This window comes from Dromiciops gliroides, chromosome 2 (assembly GCF_019393635.1).
Source record: "Dromiciops gliroides isolate mDroGli1 chromosome 2, mDroGli1.pri, whole genome shotgun sequence".
In the NCBI taxonomy this organism is placed as follows: Eukaryota; Metazoa; Chordata; class Mammalia; order Microbiotheria; family Microbiotheriidae; genus Dromiciops; species Dromiciops gliroides.
The window spans coordinates 122,915,957-122,937,392 of NC_057862.1; the positions used below are offsets into that span (position 1 = coordinate 122,915,957).

Genomic DNA, 21,436 nt, shown 5'->3' on the forward strand with positions numbered 1-21,436 from the left:
ATTATACTTCTTATTTCTATCATTCACTTGGCCTTTATACTGTCTCATAAACTACCTTTTCTTGTTTTTCTGACTAGATGAGAAGCTTCTTGAAAGCAGGCACTCTGTATCAGGCTCTTTTTATCTTCCAGAATGCTTGAACACAGTGTAAATGATCTTTAGTTATATATTGCTTTCTTTCCTTTCCTATGATCTTTTCCACAAAGCTGAATCTCTTCCCCAAGCTTTTTAACTAATCAATCAACAAGCATTTATTAAGCACTTTGCATGTTCCAGGAACAAGCTTGGGATTTGAAGCAGCAGCAAAAAACATTCCCTGCCCCCAAGGGGATTAGGGGAGATGATATTCAGTGTGAATTCTTTTTATTATTACTCTGAGTCCCTCTCTTTCCTTTTTTCTTTTTCTTTTCTTTTCTTTTCTTTTCTTTTCTTTTTTTTTTGGTGAGGCAATTGGGGTTAAGTGACTTGCCCAGGGTCACAGAGCTAATAAGTGTCAAGTGTCTGAGGTTGGATTTGAACTCAGGTCCTCCTGACTACAAGGGCCGGTGCTTTATCCACTGCACCACCTAGCTGCCCTGTCCTCTCTTTGCCTTTTTTTTTTTAATTTTTTAAAACCTTTTTTTGCAGGGCAATGAGGGTTAAGTGACTTGCCCAAGGTCACACAGCTAGTAAGTGTTAAGTGTCTGAGGCTGGATTTGAACTCAGGTCCTCCTGAACTCAAGGGCCGGTGCTTTATCCACTGCACCACCTAGCTGTCCCCTCTCTTTCCTTTTTGAGGACCATGGTACAACTAACTCACCAAGGGGTGTCCATCTGACCAACGGAAATCACCTTCGATAGTTCTGTCATTGAGTCCAATCCATTGGTAGTCCTGGGCATTGTCTGAGGGGAGAAGCAGAAACAGTGGGTATGACACACTGAAGGAGCTCAATTAAATTTTTTTTTTGGTGAGGCAATTGGGGTTAAGTGACTTGCCCAGGGTCACATAGCTAGTAAGTGTTAAGTGTCTGAGGCCGGATTTGGATTCAGGTCCTCCTGACTCCAGGGCTGATGCTCTATCCACTGCACCACCTAGCTGCGCCAGGAGCTCAATTTAAAAAAGAATGAACATAATCTGAGAAGAATGGAGCTGTGGGAAAAGTTTAATAGGGAGGCCAAGCACCTTACATTTTCAGGTCTTGGGGAACTCATCCAAGAGCCCAAGTCTGAGCGTCTAAACAACTTTCTAATGAAGGTATAGGCTGGTAAAATACATATGAGTGACCCATACTGTCTTTGGAATGCCTTAATATGATAATAGGTTGTTCTAGATGAAGTGAGGTGGTCTGACTCAGAAGACCTAACTGAACCACTTGACAGGGGCACACTACCTTTTTTTTTTTTCCCTGAGCAATGAGGGCTAAGTGACTTGCCCAGGGTCACACAGCTAGTAACTGTCAAGTGTCTGAGGCTGGATTTGAATTTAGGTCCTCTTGAATCCAGGGCCGGTGTTTTATCCACTGTGCCACCTAGCTGCCTCCCACTACCCTTTTTTGGGAGAAAACTTTAGATATTGGAGCTTTGACTTACCCTCACCCCAGAGTAGACCCAGGACTCTTAGACTTAGCTAGTCAGACTCTGCTCTTAAGATACTGTTCTCTGTACTTGTTTACCCTTAACTACCCAACCCTGGTGGTCCCCTTTGCACTCACTGTTGACAAACTCCTGCTCTTCAGGTGTGACAATGCTGCTTAGGTGAGATTGATGCTGTCGACATTGGCTCTCTGCATCTACCCAGGTTTCCCGATCAGGGAAGTGCCGGTAACAGTGTCCCTGGAATTTGGTCCAGCCCTCTTCGCAAATCTCCTGGTCTGAAACAAACATCAAGGAAATGAAGGAACATCTCAAGGTTGAATTGAGATCGTACTCTTGATCAGGGCACCTCAAGTACTAGGCCCCCAAGTGAGGAGAGAGGCTCAGCCAAAGGATTCTAGGGTCTCAATCAGGAAAGGACTGGGCTCTGTTCACAGGAGTCTCAGAGCTCTGTCTGTGAGATTCTAGAGACCCTGCATCTGTGCCATTGGCCTAGAAATATCTCTTTTGTTGGAGACAAGTTCTAGAGTAGAGGTGTCAAACACATAGCTGGCAGTCCACTCCTGAGTGAAGTCTGAACTAGATTAAATTATGATTGGGAAATATTTAACAAAATAAATAAAAATACAATAAAACATAGTTAACAGTACATTTTAAAAACTAAGTCAATACATGGTCCACAAACATCCTAATGTACAATTTGAATTTGACACCACTCTTCTAGATGATGGGCATTCTCTTCCCAATCTTACCTCTTTCTCAACAACAGATTTTAGTTTGAGAAGTGGAGAAGAGAGGGAGTGAAAGGCTGGAAGTCATATGGAGGGGATGAAGAAGTTTAGAGAGCCTACAAGGTGCCACAGTCCTAGGTGAACACATCAAGTTGGTAGGGGCAAAGGCTTGAAGACAGTGGAGGGATAAATAGTATGGGACAATTGGCATAGAGTTGGCACTATTATTCTAGCCAAGTCATGAAATGCTTTTATAAGCAGAAATGAAATAACTCAACTTCATGGAAAGAGAGGATTCTGAGCTCTGGAAAGACTTGTTCCATAATGGGCTCTTCCTTTGGGTCTACCACACTGCATGTTATATGAGGGACACAACAAAGTGAGGAGAGTTGGCCCTTTGGCCTTGTTCCCAGCATCAGGAATATGGTGAGGGGATTGATTCATTGACTGTTCCTAGGGACACACACTGAACCCTTATGGAATACAATGGAATAGAGGCTTATAGAAAATTATGGGATCTAGGGAAAGTCATAAATCATGCTGTTCCCTCATTTAACTAAGGAGCTATATGCCAAGGAGACTTGATTGTTATTATTATTTGTATTTCCAATACCAATTTCTTATTTCCCCCCATACCCTTTCAATTGAAATGGTTGAGCCATGAGGATCCTGGGTTTAGGAATAGTGGACTTTCTTCTTCTAGTGTGTATGCAAGTTTACTTTGTTGGATTCCTACCTTTATGGGCTAAGGTCTGCCTGTCATGCTGAGAAAGCAGAGAACAGAAAAAAGTGGTAGCCAAAGAACTAAAGTCTAACTTAGAAATGGAGACCGTGGGCAGATTTGAAGGCAAGAGGAGAGGTGTTTGTGATCAGTAGTAAAAATAGAGAAGTATGAAGGGGGTTAATGAGAATAGTAAAAGTTTTAGAGCTGGAAAAAACCTTAGGTTCTTTATTTTTACAGAAGGGAAAACACTGAGACTGAGGTGAAGTGACTTGTCCAGAGTCACAGCTAGTAAGTGTCAGAGGTGGGCCTCCATTCAATGACTCCTGTTTTGTCCAGTGGTCTTTCCATCATGTTATATGGATCTCTTCATACCTCCCATTTCTGATGCCCACGTTTTTGCCATGAGACAAAATGAGGTGCTAAGGAGATCAGAGCAGGGATGCCATTTCCACTCCCCAAGATGTTTGGCTGGATCTTGGACAATGGTCCATCTTGACCCATCACTTCCTACCCAGCTTAGGAGTTGATGCTCAGAGTCAAACTAGCAAAGCAAGAGGGAGCAATAGTTCAAGGAAGGATGGAGAGGAGAATTTATGAAGGAGGTCATTTAAAAGGCTGAGAGGCAGGGCAAGCAGAAGAGGAAGTCCAAGCAAGGCTTGAGAAGGAATGAGGTCTAAGTTGAGAGGATTGTTAATATCATTGCTATTAAAAACAGCACAGTCAAGATGGGGCAGGAGTCTTGGGAGTGTTTGCTCTATGATGCCAATGACCAAGAAGACCAATTCAACTCTATCTGAATTCCCTGTCTGCAATTTTTATTTGGAAACAGAGATCTGTCAGTGCCCCCATCCTCATTCTGGAAGATTTCACCTCTCTCTCACCTCTAGGGTCAATATTATTGTCTTTGTGTGTATTGGAGAAAGCTCTCCCTCATCCATTTTGCCATTCTTCCCTTAGGGGATGTTGTGAATACCTGAACAACCTTGGGGAGAAGATCCTTGAAGCTCTTCTTTTCCCATCCAAAGTAAGTTTCCAGGTACCAACTTCTTGGGGTCTTAGAGTTAAGAATGACTGGGGCATTTTCTTCCAGAAGTATTACATTCCATTGTGAATTCTATCCTTTTGTATCAAAGTGTGAGGGGACATGGGTTGTAGTTACCACATGTCTTCCATCCCATCCCTTCCCAGTACTATATTCACATAATGGGACAATGAACCTCTGTCTTGGGACCTAAATGGGCCTCAGCTGAATTCTTAAGAGTTTTCTGATGCTCTCCCTCAATAACTGCTGGTACAGTTCAAAGAAAAGGGTCTATGCAACTACACACTTCCAGCTCTGCATGTCACACTGCTACTAGATCCCAAGGATCTGCTCTTTCCAAGATGAGATGCTTTCTGAGATCCAGGAGCTCTATGATGCTTCCATTTAGAGAGAAGGGATTGGAAGGCACTGAAGATAAACCAGGTAGGTGGTCTCACTCAGGAATCTGGAAAAGTCTGCAAGGCCAAATGTTACTTAGCATATAGTGTGTTAGCAGTGTTTTTGGGAAGCCCTAGAAGAGGAAACCTCGTCAGTGTCCAGCTAAAACCAGGCTCTTTCCTGATCAGTCAGCATATCTCCTTCCATGAGCTTCCAAATCCACTTGTATCAGAGGAAAGATGGCAAAGGAGAAAGAAAGAAGCTGAATGAGTGGCAAATGCAATGCCTGTTGCTGTTGCCAGCAGAAGTTATGGAGACGGAGGCATCATGCAGCTATCCCCATTCATGCATAACCCTAATTCCCCTCTCATGCTTGAGGAACCAGAGAACTCCAAGATGGCAAATCTGGGTTTTTTTCTTGAGAGAAGAAAAAAGGCAGCTCAGCCTTGGTGACATGGTGATTCCCAGGGTCAAGGAAGGTCCCATGGGAATGTCAAGAGGGATAGATGCCATTATTTCCATCCAGGACGATTCAAGGTCACCAGGGAGAAAGCCAAATCTTGCCACCCTACAACTTCCTTCAAGACAAATGCGTGAAATTAGCACCTTCCCTTCAGCCCGATGCATTCCTGTCTTGGTGAGTTTTAGGAGAACAGGGTGGGTTGGAAGTCCTGGGGAGGATTAGTGCTCCAAAGATCCCACATAGACCCAAATTCCGAGATTGTAGGTTGGCCCACACATCCTTTCTTGCATTCAGATTTGCTAACATCCAAAGGGGGGTTTTCTAGTTGTGCAGCAAGACATCTCAGTCTCTTCCTCAAAAACAGTTGCTTGGCTGGTGTGATGGGTCACAGCCCCATCTACCTGAAAATAAAGCCATCCCTCAGTGGAGAGCCTATTTATTGCTTAGAGTTAGAAGCTAGATTGGAAACTCTCAGGAAGAAGAAAAAGTTGGGGGAGGTGAGGAGAAAGGAAGGAAACATGGAATACGGTGGTTAGTAACATTAGCTGAAGCTGGGGTGGCCGTACCGATCTTACACAGGTCCCCTCCGTAGCTGGGAAGGCATAAGCATGTGAAAGAGTCGATGCCATCCACGCAGGTACCTCCGTTCAGACAGGGGTTTGAGTGGCATTCATCGATGTCTGTAAGAAATGAAGGGCTGCCATTAGGACCTCTGGCAGACAAATCCAGTATGATGATGGCCCGTTGCTCCACTTGTCCAGGGCAAGGCCTGCTGTTTGTGGAGAGGACTGGATGGGGATTGGTTTGGTGCCCTAAGTACTGTTGTTGCTGCTGCTGCTGCTCCTCCTCCTACTGAAGTTTTAAATGTCATACCAAGAGATTGAGGATAGATGTTATCCCAGTGGCAGGAGGAGGAGGTTGTAGGGAGAGACTCAAGTTTCATAGTTCATCCCAGGTCATATTGCCATAACACCAAATGATTTGTATGATACCAGCAGTAAAGCTCCTCCAACATATTGCATCTTCTTAATGTTCCAATAGGCAATCGATCTGGCTTCCAGAAAGGGCTCACCAAGAGCCTAGGCTCCTGCAGAACAAGGTGATTTACTCCACACTCAGAAGAGGCTCTCAAAAACCAGTCATCACATTCCATTTCCTACTAGACCACAAAGGTCTTTAGTCTTTCTGGAGAACTACTCATCTTTGAGTTCTGGACCAGTTTTTGACATAAATAAGTGAAGAGGGGCAAAGTTGTAGAGCAGTTACAGTAAAAAAAAAAAGTTTGCAAAGATGATACCTGTCATTTTAAGAACTGTTGAATGATCCTATGAGTAAATGTAGGACATGTTAGCAGATGACATTTGCATAAAAGAAAATACATCCCTCTTTTGCAATTATTTTCTTCCTTTTAGCGATCTCTTCTTGAAGTTCCAGGGTACTTCCTAAGACTGTGGGCACTAAATTTGTTGGGGTCTTTAGTGGAAAGACAGTAGGGAAAAAATGATTTGACTTTGCAGTAATCTTCCATCATCAGTTTCTTTCATGCTCATTGTTCCAGAAGGTGAATTCTCAAATGAGACACAACTTTAATGGTAGCTTGGAGAACTACAAGCTTTGTCCTTACTAGCTGCTTGCCAGCTCATACTAAATGCCTCAGGAGGTAGTTTTATGGAATCTTGTTATTATTCAGCTGTTTTCAGTTGTGTCCAACTTTTCGTGACTCCATTTGGCATTTTCTTGGCAAAGATACTGGAGTGGTTTGCCATTTCTTTCTCCAGCTTATTTTCACAGATGAGGAAACTGAGGCAAACAGTGGTTAAATGACTTGCCCAGGGTCACACAAAAGTGCCTGAGGATGAATTTGAACTCACTTCTTCCTGAATCCAGTCCCAGGGCTCTATGCAATGTATTACCTAGCTGCCAGTTTTATTCTGTAAGCATGATAACTATTGAGTTCTGAGATCTTATACTGCCAAGTTCCAATCTCTTTTGCCTCTAAGAGACTCTTCCACTCTTCTGTTCTTCTGAGATCCAGATGATGCCACCATCAACCCCCCTCCCCCATTTATTCAGGCAGGTGGATTAATGCTATTAATTTACCCAGTGTCTCTGGACAAATTAAAATGTCAAGGACAAAGGTATAGATAAGAACTAAATAACCATGAATGGTCCTCTTTGACCTCTATACCCCACAATAACTCAAAAATATCTTCTTCCATCACCTGAATTTGACTGCAAAGGCTAAGGCTACCCAAAGAGTTCAGTTTGATCCAGACATGTTGTGATCGATGAGTATCTATCCATCTTCCTTTTGCCAGGCTAGAGAGGATAAGGAAATGTTTCATCATTTTCCTTTTCTCATGGGGTCATAAAATGATTGTCATAAGCTGTCACATTTCTTCATAGGGTATCACTGGAAGTGAATGGTTATTTTTGGTTTGAAGGAACCACACTTTTCTCTATATGTTTGGACTCATGACAGCACACAAGGACCATGACTTATAAATATGAAACCTGGGGGGAAATTCCAGGATGTCAAGATGCTGCTCTCATATGGGGTTATATCATCATTGGGCTCTTCTGTCCATCATTTGTTTGGGTCATATTGTTGGAATAGGATCCAGGTGTTGCATCTCCACTGATACAAATGTACAGAGGGAAATGTGTTAGACTTTTCCCTTAGTAATTTAGGGAGGTCAAAGCCAGATGAAAATCATATTTGAGAAGGCCAAGAATCTCAAGGCTCTGGTAAGACAATTAAGGAACCTTCCTCTTGATCTTGCCATTAGCTTTGGGTCTATAGGAGGCATCTTCTTGGGATAGAAGATCAGCTCACTCAGTGTGCAGGTTAAACATTTTCAGTCTTATCCTTAAATTCTCTTATGTTTTATCATTCGGGAAATTAGAGAATGGGTCAGAACCTGATTGACCCAAGCTAAGTGCTGAAATTCACCTAGTTGAAGATTTAAACCCTGTCCAACCAAAAAACAAAAAACAAAAAACAAAACAAACAAAAAAAAAAAAACCCAAAACCAAAAAGGGAAAAAAAAAAGGCAAATCTCAAAATGCATGGAGGGAGTAATGACAATCCCAACACACACTAGGATTCCCAGCAGCAGCAGTAGCAACAGTAGGTGACACCAATCTGCAAGGTGGAAGGCTAAGGTAGGGAGAGCTCTCACCTGAATAGGAAAGTAAAAGTTCTTTGTCCATTAGCTTCTATTGTATGCCAGGGTAAAGTACCCTATTGGCAATGTGAATAAAGCAAAAAAACAAGAGCCAAAGCAAGATATACAGCAGGGAATAAGGTTGATCTCTTGAGTGGACAGAAACATTCATTGATTGATTTTTGCCATGGTCAGAGACTTCTGACCAACCTAAGGTCAGGGAGGAAGGGAGGAAGACACAAAGGGAGATCATATATGGTCACTCCCAGGTGTTCACAAAGGGTGGGCTATAAAGAGGAAATATTTAGCTCATCACCTCCATCCCACGGCCATCAATCCATGGAATTGTTCTACATATAACTTTACTCTAAGTGGATCGGGCATTGTACATGATCCAGTGCAGACACTTGGACTGATGGAAACTACAATGAACAGAATCATAGGCTGAATTCTCAGAAGCCAAATGTTCCATGGGGATCTCAGAGGCAGTTTATTAGGCCACATATTCTTGGTTGATGCTGCAGGCATTCCCTTCTCCGGCCTGGGTATGGAAAAAAAAGGCATCTCAGATTTTCAAAGGTTTGTCAGTTCTTCCTCTGGTCTGGAGTTAGTGAGGTGCTGACAAGCTCCCTTTTTCTCTTCATTTCTTCTTTTATCCTCTCAGATAAAGAGGCTCAGAAGGTCTGGGATCTTTCTTAGTTTCTGAAACTGTGAGAGGAATTTAGCTCCATCAGATTTCGTCGGAGAGATGAAAACTCCAAACAAGTCAACAAGAGCTGGGATGGAGACTTGGCTATGGATGAGACATATATTAGGCTATCCTATGAGACAGGATTTTATTATATCTCAGCTTCGGGAGATGGGGAGGTTCCTGTGGAGGAGGGGGATGCAAATCAACTATTGTGGGAAAGAAGTGTCCTATGGGTACAAAAAAGAAGTGGGTGAAGTTCGGGAAATGACATTAGAAGTTGGGTCTCTGTTGCACATGGAGGAGGAAGTTCTTGGGGTTCATTGTATTGAACTCAGAGTTTGGCATTTCAGGATTTTATGTCTGGTTTACACAGTGGGAGGGTAATGAACATCTTGTGAACATTGATTGGGCAATTCAAAAGGGGTCAGAATGCTGACTTCCAGTCTCCTCTCACCAAATGGAATGGTTTTAATTAATGACAAATAACTCTTCATCCAAAGTACCAATTGGATCTCATTCATCTTCATAGGAACCCTCTAGCAAAAGGGAAAATTCAGCTTGGGTCCCCATGTTAAGGCCAGGGGGAAACAGAGGCAGAAATGGAAGGGGATTAGCAATGGTATTTTTACCATGACATCATCAGAAACTGTGATTTCTCCCAGGCCAATGCTCTTGCCCTGTGGTCTGCCCATGTCAAAATTACAGGTTGAAAAGTTATTTTGAGCTCAGAAAGAGGTGGTATTTGACCTATAAGAAGGGCTGAAGGAAGTTCTACAGGTAATGTTTTTTACCTCTCGTATTCTGGATATGACAGGGGAAATTCTCCAAACTCAGTAGTGTGAAGTTAATTGTCTGGCTTCATAGATATATCTGTTTTTTTTTTGCAGAATATTGCCCCTATACTATTTATATCTTATCAGGACTAGGAAGAATAGGGAAAATTTGACATGAGAGTAACTGACAAATACAAAGTTTTTTTATAATTTACAAAGCTTCATCAGAAGCCTTATCATTATCTATAATAAAAGCTAAAATTTGTATAGTGTTTTTACTATGTGCCAGGCACTGTGCCAAGCACTTTATAATTATCATCTATTTCATTTTGTCCTCACAATAACCCTGAGAGGTAGGTGCTATTATCATTCCCACTTTCATAGATGAGGAAATTGAGTCAAAAAAAGGTTCAATGACTTGCCCAGGTCACACAACTACAAAGTATCTGAGGCTTGATCAGGTCTTCCTGACTTTGGGTGCTCTATCCACTAAGCCACCTGGCTGCTTTATGTCTCACTTAAATCTTCACAATATTCCTGTGAGGTAGATTCTAGAGATATTATTATGGGTATTTTAGAATGAGGAAACTGAGGCTCATCGAATGTGACTTGCCCAGTATCACTTAATGGTAAGTATAGGTGGAGGGGTTCAAACCCCTCAGGTTTTTCTGAATTCCAGGCCAGGACTCTATTCAGTACAGAAAGGCCTCCTGCCTCTAATTAAATAATAATGCAAAACATACACTCATCTTGGTAGGGTCTGATTTTTGTACATTTGTGAAAACATCGATCATCTACAATTCAGCTCAACTAGAAGTTTAAAATGCGTATTTCTTTTCAGCAAAACCAATACAAATGGTAATACAATGTTTTAATATGCCAGGGAGGATCTTTTCCCTCACAGGGAGAAAAAGTTTCTTTGAAATATAAACTTTCCCTAGGGAAAGAGGAAATGCCAGATCTTAAGCTCAGAGCATGAGAGCTAGAAAGTGAGATCTGGCAGTTAACAGAAAGAGAAACTGATTAAGTTTTATGTTCAAGGCCCTCTTAACTACCCAGTTAAGTGGAGCCCAAACAGCTCCTTTGGCGAGCAGAAAATTAGATGTGAAATCTGGTTTCAGTTTTAATGCCCCCAGGTGCTAGTTAGCAATGGAAGGGAGGATTCTGAAATGGATTAGATTAGTGCATACAGTTCTGCTTTTAATCACTTAGGGATCAGAGAATTCATTCAATGGATGTTTATTGCCCTGTCAAAAACACTGATTAATAATTTATCAAGTACTTGTTTAGGGAATACTTGCTAAACAAGACAAAGATAATTGTCAAGTAAGTCCTTTCTCTTAGGACTAATTAAAGTCTCAAACCCCCAGCACTATGTGGGATGTTTCTTTAGTTATTCAAATATTGTAGTAAGAAGAGTGCTAAGTCTTTGAAAACAGCCTGGGCCTTTGGCCCCATTCTGAATGATGAATAGTCATGGAACCCAAGTTAAAGTTCCTGCTTCTGTTCAGGATCTGCTTTTGGAAAGTGAGTAAATAATGAGCCATCTTAAGGACAGAAATGCTATTTAGAGCCCTTCCTTCCTTCCTTCCTTCCTTCCTTCCTGCCTGCCTGCCTGCCTGCCTGCCTTTCTATCCTCCATTCATCACTTAGTTTTAAACCTTCACATGTGATGCACTGTGCTAGCTTTAATGGTACAAAGGTCCTATGGCTCCCCTAGAGCTGAACTGAACATGTCTGTTATTCAGTCATTTCAGCTGTCTCCTACTCTTCACAACCCCATTTGGAGTTTTCTTGGCAAAGATATTGGAGTGGTTTGCCATTTCCTTCTCCACTTCATTTTTTTTTGGGGGGGGGGCAATGAGGGTTAAGTGACTTGCCCAGGGTCACACAGCTAGTAAATGTCAAATGTCTGAGGCCAGATTTGAACTCAGGTACTCCTGACTCCAGGGCCAGTGCTCTATCCACTGTGCCACCTAGCTGCCCTAATTTATTATTATTATTTGGGGGGGGGGGCAGTGAGGGTTAAGTGACTTGCCCAGGGTCACACAGCCAGTATGTGTCAAGTGTCTGAGGCCGGATTTGAATTTAGGTCCTCCTGAATCCAGGGCCAGTACTTTATCCACTGTGCCACCTAGCTGCCCCCTCTACTTCATTTTACAGATGAGGAACTGAGGCAAACAGGGTTGAGTGACTTTGCCCAGGGTCACACAGATAGTAAGTATTTGAAGTCAGATTTGAACTCAGGTCTTCCTAACCCAATGCCAGGTGCTCCATCCACTGCACCACCTAGCTGCTCCAGAATTGAACTGGCTACTGAATTTTTAGCTCAGAGAAAACATTGACTTAGGGCTTAAGTTAGGCTAGCCCCAAATGGGGGGGGGGGGCTTTACCATTTTACCTCTAAGGAAACTCCAAGCTTCACAAATTGGGCACCATGCCGGCACCTCTTTCAGACCAGAAGCTGTTTTAAATGCTCATCTGGGAGCTCCCATTAGCACTGTGGGCTAAGTGGATGAAGACCTCAGTTCTGGTTCTGATTCCATCATTTACTCATTCATTGTGTGATGCTGGGTAAGTCACTTAGCCCCTCCCCTCTGTTCAGCTCAGTTGCAAAGTAGCTCTCTCTCCCATCTACCTCATGGGGATGTTTGAGGAGTAACAGAAAGCCCTGTGGAAACATAAAATGCTGAGCCAGTGCTGAATAAGAAGGGCTATGGTAAATTAGGCAAGGTCCACTTACCCCCAATCTCCTTATTTCAGGCTGGCTTGCTGCTCAAGGACATTAGTCCCGCAGAACCGGCTGGAGAGAGATGTCTGTGACTTCTTTTTTCGATTAGCATTTTGGTATTAAGTTTCAGGCCCGAGACAGTTACTGAGTATCAGGAGGAGTCAAAAGGACAGAGCACATTGTTCTGATCTTGAAAGTCAGCGCTGGTTTTCTTAAGATTGATTTTGTTCTCTTAAGTCCAAGGAACTTCTGAGTAACCCAGGGTGAGTTGGAGGGGAAATTAGGCTGCTTTTAAGTACAGCAAAGCATTAACCTCTGAGTTAACTTTCTCAGGTTCTCTCTGTCCTACCCCTCAACAAGTGAGTTTTATGGAAGGTACCCTGGAAAAATGTCCTGAAAAATTTCTTCCAAGATTAAGATGTTTGAAAACTGAACTCATCCTTACTCAGGGCTCCTTATCTCAACCTCAGTCCAGCCATCAGCAGCTTCTAAAGCCCAGTCCCAGAATGCTGGAAAACACAGAGCTATTCTCTCTGAGCTCCCTGCTAGTATATTTCATGCCCTTTTCATCCCAAATGGGAGGCAGCTGGGGAGATTTCAGGGTATGTGCCAAGGAGAAGAAGTCAACCCCATCCCTGGGGTCACCAGTCCCCCATGGAAATGCTGATACCTTTGTAGTAAGGAAATGAATGTTGCTTGTAAAAGCCATCATTTGTTGCTCAAAAATTAAATTCATTGTAATCAGTCTGAACAACATCCTGGGAATAAACTCTTCCCACCCCCATACAAGTGATTCCTCTGGAATGGGGGAAAGGGTTTAAGGATGTACTCACATATAAGGATATATTCATATATAATCACAGTCAAGAAAAAAACTATTTTTACTATATGTACCATATATTCAAATGTCTGTTTATATATACATATATATTTCCTGTATATACTATATACAGTATATTTATTATATATTATATACCTATATAATATGTAATAAAGATGTTAGTTTGAATATATACATATATATAATAAGCACATTATACCTTTCTGCATATGCCCTTGATATTGGAGGGCAAACATATACATCACACATTGTGTACTTGATTTTGTTTTGATTTTCCCTTCCATAACTTTGCATTTATTCTACTAACTCAGTGTGACAAAACATATGAGAGCCCTGCTACAGAGGCAGAGACCCCAGCTTTTCTGAGATTGACTTACCCAGACTGATTCAGGACATTACCTGCAAACCAGGTAATGCGTCAATAACAGTGGATTCCTAGGATCATGGGTTTGGAGCTGGAAGGGTCCTGAGAGGTCAGCTATCCCACCCCATTTCTCAAGAGTTGAAACTAAGGCTGAGAGGTGGATTGACTTGCCTATGGTCACACAGGTAGTAAACAGAACAGACAGGATTTGAACTCTGATTTTCTGATGCCAAGTCCAGCATTGTTTTTCAGTACACCATATTGTATCTGTGGATGAACTTTGCAGGGAGGGTCATGGGGCATCTCTTCTTTATTTAGATCATGTAAACCTAAGTAATGCTATTGTCTAGAGGCATTTGGGGTTACTGATGCTGCTTAAAAGGAAGGTATGTTGATTTTAAAAACACTACAACAACACTGTATATAACTGTGGTATAGAAGCCGGGCTGTTAAGGATTTGGTGTTAGAGAATCCGAGGTAGGACTCTGATCAGCTCATTTTTCTTACTACCCCAAGTTGGAGGATCCATCCTGGCCACCTCCTGGTCCCCTTTCTACCTCTTGTCCCCCAGGAAAAGCAGCCCAGCTTTTTGGGACATTACATTATAGGCCTTCCCTAGTTAGGTGTTCACAGTGTTTGTCAAAAGGGATGTGGGAATTCATCTATCTTTCTCATTTCTACAGGGGTTCATAAGGATATTGGACTCTACAGAACCTATATCCATGAGAATATCCCAGTTCTTCCAGCTGCTAGTGCCTTCTATAAAGTTATCATCCATCTTCTCTGTATGTATCTTATATGTTTCTATTTATACATGTATTTTCTCACCCCTAAGAATGTATCCTCCTGAGGGTAGCAAGTGTGTATGCTTTTTTCTTATGAAGAAGGTCCCAGCACCTAGCATAGTGTCTAATAAGAACAATAAAATCCTTGCTGATCGATGGATTTACAACTTGGCTCTATCCTACTTCTCTAGTCTTATTCTACATGATCCCCCTTCATATACTATGGCCCAAACTGGCCTTGTTTTTCCTTCACATGACAGTTTATTTTCCATCGCCATGCCTTTGCACAGCTGTCTCTCATGCCTGGAATGTACTCCTTCACCTCCATCTTTTTAGAACCCTTAGTTCCCTTCAAAACTCAAATACTATTAGATCTTCTCTGACCACCCCAGCTACTAGTGCCTCTGCTCCTTTCCCAATTACCTTGTACTCATTTTGTATGAACTTATATGTATTCATATTATGTATCCTGATAGATTGTAAACTCCTTATGGTCAGAGGCTGTTCCATTTTATCTCCAACGTCTTAGCATCATGCTTAACATGCGGTAAACACTTAAAAAAAAAAAACCTTATGGTTGATTGAATACCAGTTTAACAAACCCTTGAATTCATTCTGTAGATAGAATTCACACCCCAAACCCAATCCTGAAATTGGAATAGAAAGGCGCTTCTGGAAATTTCCTCTTTATTTTCCTCTTAGTCTAGGAGAGGGCTTGGGAACTTAGTATCTGTTTTGACTCATGCTGTTGGATCTCTGGACTCAGAAGAGAACCATGGGAACAGCAATGATGGGTAATGCATTTATCTTCACTGTTTCAGTTTGTTTATTCCAGATGCCCTATTTCTCTTCTTATGTCCAGGTAAACTAAACTAGGGCTAAATGGTAAATGCATACTCTTCTTCTAAAGCTGGAGGAGTCCACCTGCCCTCCCCCATTTAGGCTAAAGAAGGAGCTTACCTATGTCACAGTGATTGCCCATATACCCAGGGGGGCATAGACAGATGACAGTCCCCTCCCTCTCCTGGCAGGTCCCAGCTCCACATGGCTCTTCAGCACATGACCTGGGGGTGGCTGTAACCAGCAGGGGAAGAGCAGATCAACCAGATTATCTTGCCACTTTGGGCAGCCTGATGGATTTCTCAGCTAAAGGAGCTGAGGTCTCTGGCGTTCTTAGCACACCTGTTTTGAGTCAACATGTTTCTGCCCAGTTTTGCTTTGTTAGATGTCTAATCCCATTGATTCTGTGTGGGCTCTAAAAAAAGACACTTTAAAACAAAAAGGAGAGGTGGAGAGTGCCCCAAAGAAGTAAAGAAGGCAAACTAATTAGTACCACTTTTTTATACCTAGTGGAGGGGTCTACTCCATCATTCCTAATGATGTCATTCTCATTTGTATTTTGAATCTGGATCAACTCAGTCTATCTCTACATTATGAATAGCTCCCCTCCCCCAATTCATACATTCACTCTATTTGAAGTCAGAAAAAAATAACCATACCTTCAGTTGTGGATTCCGATTCTTCTTTCTTGTCTGGAGAGACTTGAGATGCAATGGAAGCGGCTGTCGGGGAGGGCACTGTTCCAGATCTTTCAGTGTCTTCTCCTGATACTAAGGGACTAGAGGACTCAATTTCTGTTTGAGCCTCTTCAGGGCTTTGGGTCTGATGCCTGAATTCAGTCTCTGAAGTACTGGTGCTAATAACTACGTCTGACAGAGAGGTGTCACCTGAAATATCTGGTAGGGGAAGGGTTGGAAGTCCAGAAGCTTCCCCACTAACTTCAGTCCTGTCTTCTAGACTCACAGGGGATTCACCACTGGCCAGAGGCACAGACGGTGTTCCTAAGTCCACATTTCGGGGGCTGGATGTCTCTCCACTAATGTCATGTGTGGCAGATGTTTCCTCGGAGACCTCAGGAAAGGCAGATGAGTCTCCACTCAGGTCAGGTGTGGAGAATGGTTCACTGGTTACTTCCTGGAGAGTAGATGTTTCCCCACTTCCATTCGATGATGAAGATACCTCGTGGTCAGTTTCATAAAGTGCAGAGGTTGTGCTGCTTACATCCGGGGCAGCAGATCCTTCAGGATATGCCGAGGACTCTCCACTTACCTTGGGAACTGCTGTTGCCTGTACCTCAGTTTCATAGGTTGTTGACATTCCACTGAATTCACCAGAAACAGATGACTCCCCACTGGCCTCAACAAAATGAGGGAGTGTCACGGGAGATCCTTGACCGAGTTCCTGCAAAGCTGTTGGTTTGGTAACTGCTTCCACTAAATCTGTGGTAATCAAAGTGACTTGCGGAAATCCTGAGGCCTCTCCACTGCTGCTAGTGACTGCCAATGATTCTCCACTTATATCGGTGACCCCAGAAAAATCTCCACTAAAAGATGGTGTGCTAGATGATTCTCTGCTGGTCTTTATCAACCCTGGCTGTGACCCACTGAAGTCTGGAGTTCCAGATATTTCCCCAGAGGCTTCAGCTTCTCCTGAAGAGGTCCCACTGATTTCTAAGATCCCAGAAGGTCCTTCTCCTGCCTCTTCTGCTGTTGGAGCTGGGCTTGTAGATTCAACCAAAGTTCTATCCACAAGATATACTGTGGGGAAACCAGATGAAAGTCCACTACTGTCATATTCTCCAGATGGCAGGCCACTTACAATCCCTGTTCCTGAGGGTTCTCCACTGAGCTCCACTGACCCACTTGGCAGGCTACTAAATTCTGGGGCACCTGAAGCAAGCCCACTGGACTCTATGGTTCCAGAAGATTGCCCACTGAAATCCACAGTTCCAGAGAATTTACCTGATATATCTGCTTCTCCAGAAGGAAAGCCGCTTATTTCCACAGAACCTAAACCTTCTTCTTTTTCCCTGAATGCAGTTGGGGCCACTTCAACAAAACCAGGATCAACAAATGTTACACTGAGAGATTCACCGCTGCCACTTACAGTCCCAGAACCTGAACCACTGAGATCACCCACCCCACTCAGATCAGAGATTCCAGATGTTTCACCACTGAACCCAGGTACTCCAGATGATTGCCCACTGATATCAGATACACCAGATGTTGCTCCACTGAGGTCAGTTACTCCAGATGGTTGCCCACTGCCAAATAGTACTCCAGGTGTCTCCCCACTGATATCTATTACACCAGAAGGCTCTCCACTGGCATCAGGTAATCCAGAGGGTCGACCACCAAGATGGGGTACTTCAGATGGTTTCTGAGTTAAGTCAAAAACTCCTGATGTCTCTCCACTGGCAACAGAAAAGCCAGATGCCTGTCCACTGATTCCAAATATTTCAGATGTTTCTCCACTGACCTCTGGAGTTCCAGATGCATCCCCACTGATGTCAAATAGTCCAGATGTTTCTCCACTTGCTTCAGGAATTCCAGACACCTGTCCACTGAGCTCAGTTCCTGAAGGTAGTCCACTAGTTGCTCCACTAATGTCCCACTCTCCAGATGTTAGCCCAGATATTTCTCCTTGACCGCTAATTCCAATGGTCCCCTTCCCTTCCAACTGACTGGCAGTGGTTGTCGTGACCACTTCCACCAATGTAGTTTCAAGAAGAGAGACAGTTGGGAATCCGGATGGAAATCCACTCAAATCAGGCAGTCCAGATGAGAGACCACTTTCAAAGTCCACCCCAGAGTGCTCACCACTAAATCCAGATGGCAAACCACTTGTTTCTGGAGTTTGGCCACTCCCTAGAGTTCTAGAAGGCAGTCCCCCAAGGTCCAAGTGTTCAGAAGCAGACCCAACTATGTCATCTCCTGAAGATAGTCCACTCACTTCCGTGGTGCTAGACCAGCCACTTCCATCCGTTTCCCCTGAAGCCAATCCACTCTCCCCAGGTAGCCCAGAGACATCTCCAGATGAAAGACCACTGAAGTCCAGGTCACCAGAGGGCAGTCCACTTACACTACCCTCATAGGGCTCACCTCTTGTTTCAAATTCTCCTGAAGCTTCTCCACTAGCAATGAAGTCTCCACTCCCATCTGGAACACCAGATGACTCTGGAAAGACTGATGGCTCTCCACTGGCACTCACATCTGGAACACCAGATGGCTCTCCAGAGGCTGATGGCTCCCCACTGGCACTCACATCTGGAACACCAGATGGCTCTCCAGAGGCTGATGGCTCCCCACTGGCACTCACATCTGGAATACCAGATGGCTCTCCAGAGGCTGATGGCTCCCCACTGGCACTCACATCTGGAACACCAGATGGCTCTGGAAAGACTGATGGCTCCCCACTGGCGCTCACATCTGGAACACCAGATGGCTCTCCAGAGGCTGATGGCTCCCCGCTGGCACTCACATCTGGAACACCAGATGGCTCTCCAGAGACTGATGGCTCCCCACTGGCACTCACATCTGGAATACCAGATGGTTCTCCAGAGGCTGATGGTTCCCCACTGGCACTCGCATCTGGAACACCAGATGGCTCTCCAGAGACTGATGACTCCCCGCTGGCACTAACATCTGGAACACCAAGTGGTTCTCCCCAGGTTGATGGTTCTCCACTGGCACTCACATCTGGAACACCAGATGGTTCTCCAGAGGCTGATGGCTCCCCACTGGCACTCACGTCTGGAACACCAAGTGGCTCTCCCCAGGTTGGTGGTTCTCCACTGGCACTCACATCTGGAACACCAGATGGCTCTCCAGAGACTGATGGCTCCCCGCTGGCACTAACATCTGGAACACCAAGTGGCTCTCCCCAGGTTGATGGTTCTCCACTGGCACTCACATCTGGAATACCAGATGGCTCTCCAGAGGTTGATGACTCCCCACTGGCACTCACATCTGGAACACCAGATGGCTCTCCAGAGGCTGATGGCTCCCCACTGGCACTCACATCTGGAACACCAGAAGGCTCTCCAGAGGCTGATGGCTCCCCACTGGCACTCACATCTGGAACACCAGATGGCTCTCCAGAGGCTGATGGCTCCCCACTGGCACTCACATCTGGAACACCAGATGGTTCTCCAGAGGCTGATGGCTCTCCACTGGTACTCACATCTGTAACACCAAATGGTTTTCCCCAGGTTGATGGTTCTCCACTGGCACTCACATCTGGAACACCAGATGGCTCTCCAGAAGCTGATGGCTCCCCACTGGCACTCACATCTGGAACACCAGATGCCTCTCCAGAGGCTGATGGCTCCCCAGTGGCACTCACATCTGGAATACCAGATGGTTCTCCAGAGGCTGATGGCTCCTCAGTGGCACTCACATCTGGAATACCAGATGGCTCTCCAGAAGCTGATGGCTCCCCAGTGGCATTCACATCTGGAACACCAGATGGTTCTCCAGAGACTGATGGCTCCCCACTGGCACTCACATCTGGAGCACCAGATGGCTCTCCAGAGGCTGAAGGTGCTCCACTGAAAGAAGACTCTCCAGTACTCTCTTCTGGAATAGCAGTGGTAGCAGGCCAAGATGAAGGACTCCCTGAAGGAGGAAAGGAAAAAAAGACAAGATTTTATTGATAAGCACTGATAGGACCACATGACCCCTACCACCCAGAAGCTTGGGCCCATTGCTACCATTCTCTTCAGTATACCTACTCTATCCTAATGTTGGGATTCTTAACCTAGGGTCCATGGACCCCTAAAAGATTCAGAGGGTCTGTGAACTTTTACAGAAAAGGAAAACATTTTGATAACTGTATTTCAATACAATTGGCATTCTTTCTATGTATTTTACTTTATGTATTTAAATAACATTATTCTGAGAAGGAGTCCATATGCCTCAACAGACAGCCAGAGGTCTCCATGACAAGAGAAAGGTTAAGAGCCACTGAACTAACGACTTACACCATCCCTGGAAGGAGGAAAGGGGACTTACTTCTGACATGAATTCACTCTGTGTTCTTGCACAAGCCGCTCAAACTCTGAGGGCCTTCATTTTTTCAAAGTGGTGGTGGTGGCGATAGTAGAGACACTAAAAGTAATCTGTAAGGCCCTTTGTATCTCTAATATTTTATGGCTCTGACTAGCAGTACTATTGCTACTAATATCATGGTTTTTTATTTTATTTTTTTGGTGAGGCAACTGGGGTTAAGCGACTTGCCCAGGGTCACACAGCTAGTGTCAAGTGTCTGATTCTGGATTCGAACTCAGGTCCTCCTGAATCCAGGGCTGGTGCTCTATCCACTGCGCCACCTAGCTGCCCTGCTACTAGTATCATGTTCAAAAATATTTCCACAGGTATGTTCTTTCTCCTCACCTCAGGAGTAGGTATTATTTTGTGGCTAGGGAAAGTGAGGCACAAGAGAGGTTAAATAAATTGATTCAGACTCATAAACTTAATCATTCTCTTATGCTTACAGATATCCTTCTAGTCATTTTCCATTAGTAGATTCAAATGCAGTCTAAGTCCACCTGCATTTTCTCTTCTAGTAGTGACTGTTTTTACTGAGCCCCTATGGGAGTATGGGGCTTTCTCTGTCTCTCATCTCTCTGTCTATCTGTTCATCTGTTTCTTTATTTTATATTTTTATTTTTTGGGGTGAGGCAATTGGAGTTAAGTGACTTGCCCAGGGTCATACAGCTAGTAATTGTCAAGTGTATGAGGCCAGGTTTGAACTCAGGTCCTCCAGGCTTCAGGGTCAGTACTCTATCCACTGTGCCACCTAGCTGCCCCCATCTGTTTCTTTATAATGACTCTTCTACCCTATTTTTAGAGAGCAGTGGAATATAATATCAGTGCCTGGCACATAGTAGGAGCTTAATAAATGTCAATTGGATTGGATAATAGTGCTACAATATGCATTCAATTCACCAAACACTTATTTACTATATATAAAACATTGTCCTAATACTGAAAGTACAGAGAGAGATGCCACAGAGAACCTATTCTCAAAGAGCCTTTAATGCTTCATTTATGTAGTTTGTCTCATAATGGACTAATTAAGGCAGATATAGGACAGAGCTGTTTCCTGGAATCAGTAAGCAATTCAGGAACCCCAGAAGGTCCCTTGCTCAAAAATCTCTCTCTCACACACATATCCTATTAATTGGAGATTCCTATGGGAATGAGACTGGTCAAATATATTGATCATTCACACTTTAGGGTCAAATATTTTAATCAGAACAACAATTGGCTGAAATTGTCCTCGGTGAATGGGAATTTTTATTAGGGAGGAAGGTGGGGAGGAGAAAGAAAAG

General features: G+C 43.8%; 1 protein-coding gene across 1 annotated transcript in view; it reads right to left on the reverse strand.

Moving 5' to 3' along the window:
• ACAN (aggrecan) overlaps nt 1-21,436 on the reverse strand; it is a 94,625-nt gene that overhangs the window by 5,214 nt on the left and 67,975 nt on the right. The window contains exons 12-18 of the mRNA XM_043980520.1: nt 19,119-19,718; nt 18,795-19,034; nt 18,411-18,656; nt 15,762-18,248; nt 5,477-5,590; nt 1,692-1,850; nt 800-882 (exon numbers count right to left, since the gene is read on the reverse strand). Of these exons, the coding sequence (XP_043836455.1) occupies nt 800-882; nt 1,692-1,850; nt 5,477-5,590; nt 15,762-18,248; nt 18,411-18,656; nt 18,795-19,034; nt 19,119-19,718 (3,929 nt within the window). The remainder of the gene's footprint in view (nt 1-799; nt 883-1,691; nt 1,851-5,476; nt 5,591-15,761; nt 18,249-18,410; nt 18,657-18,794; nt 19,035-19,118; nt 19,719-21,436) is intronic.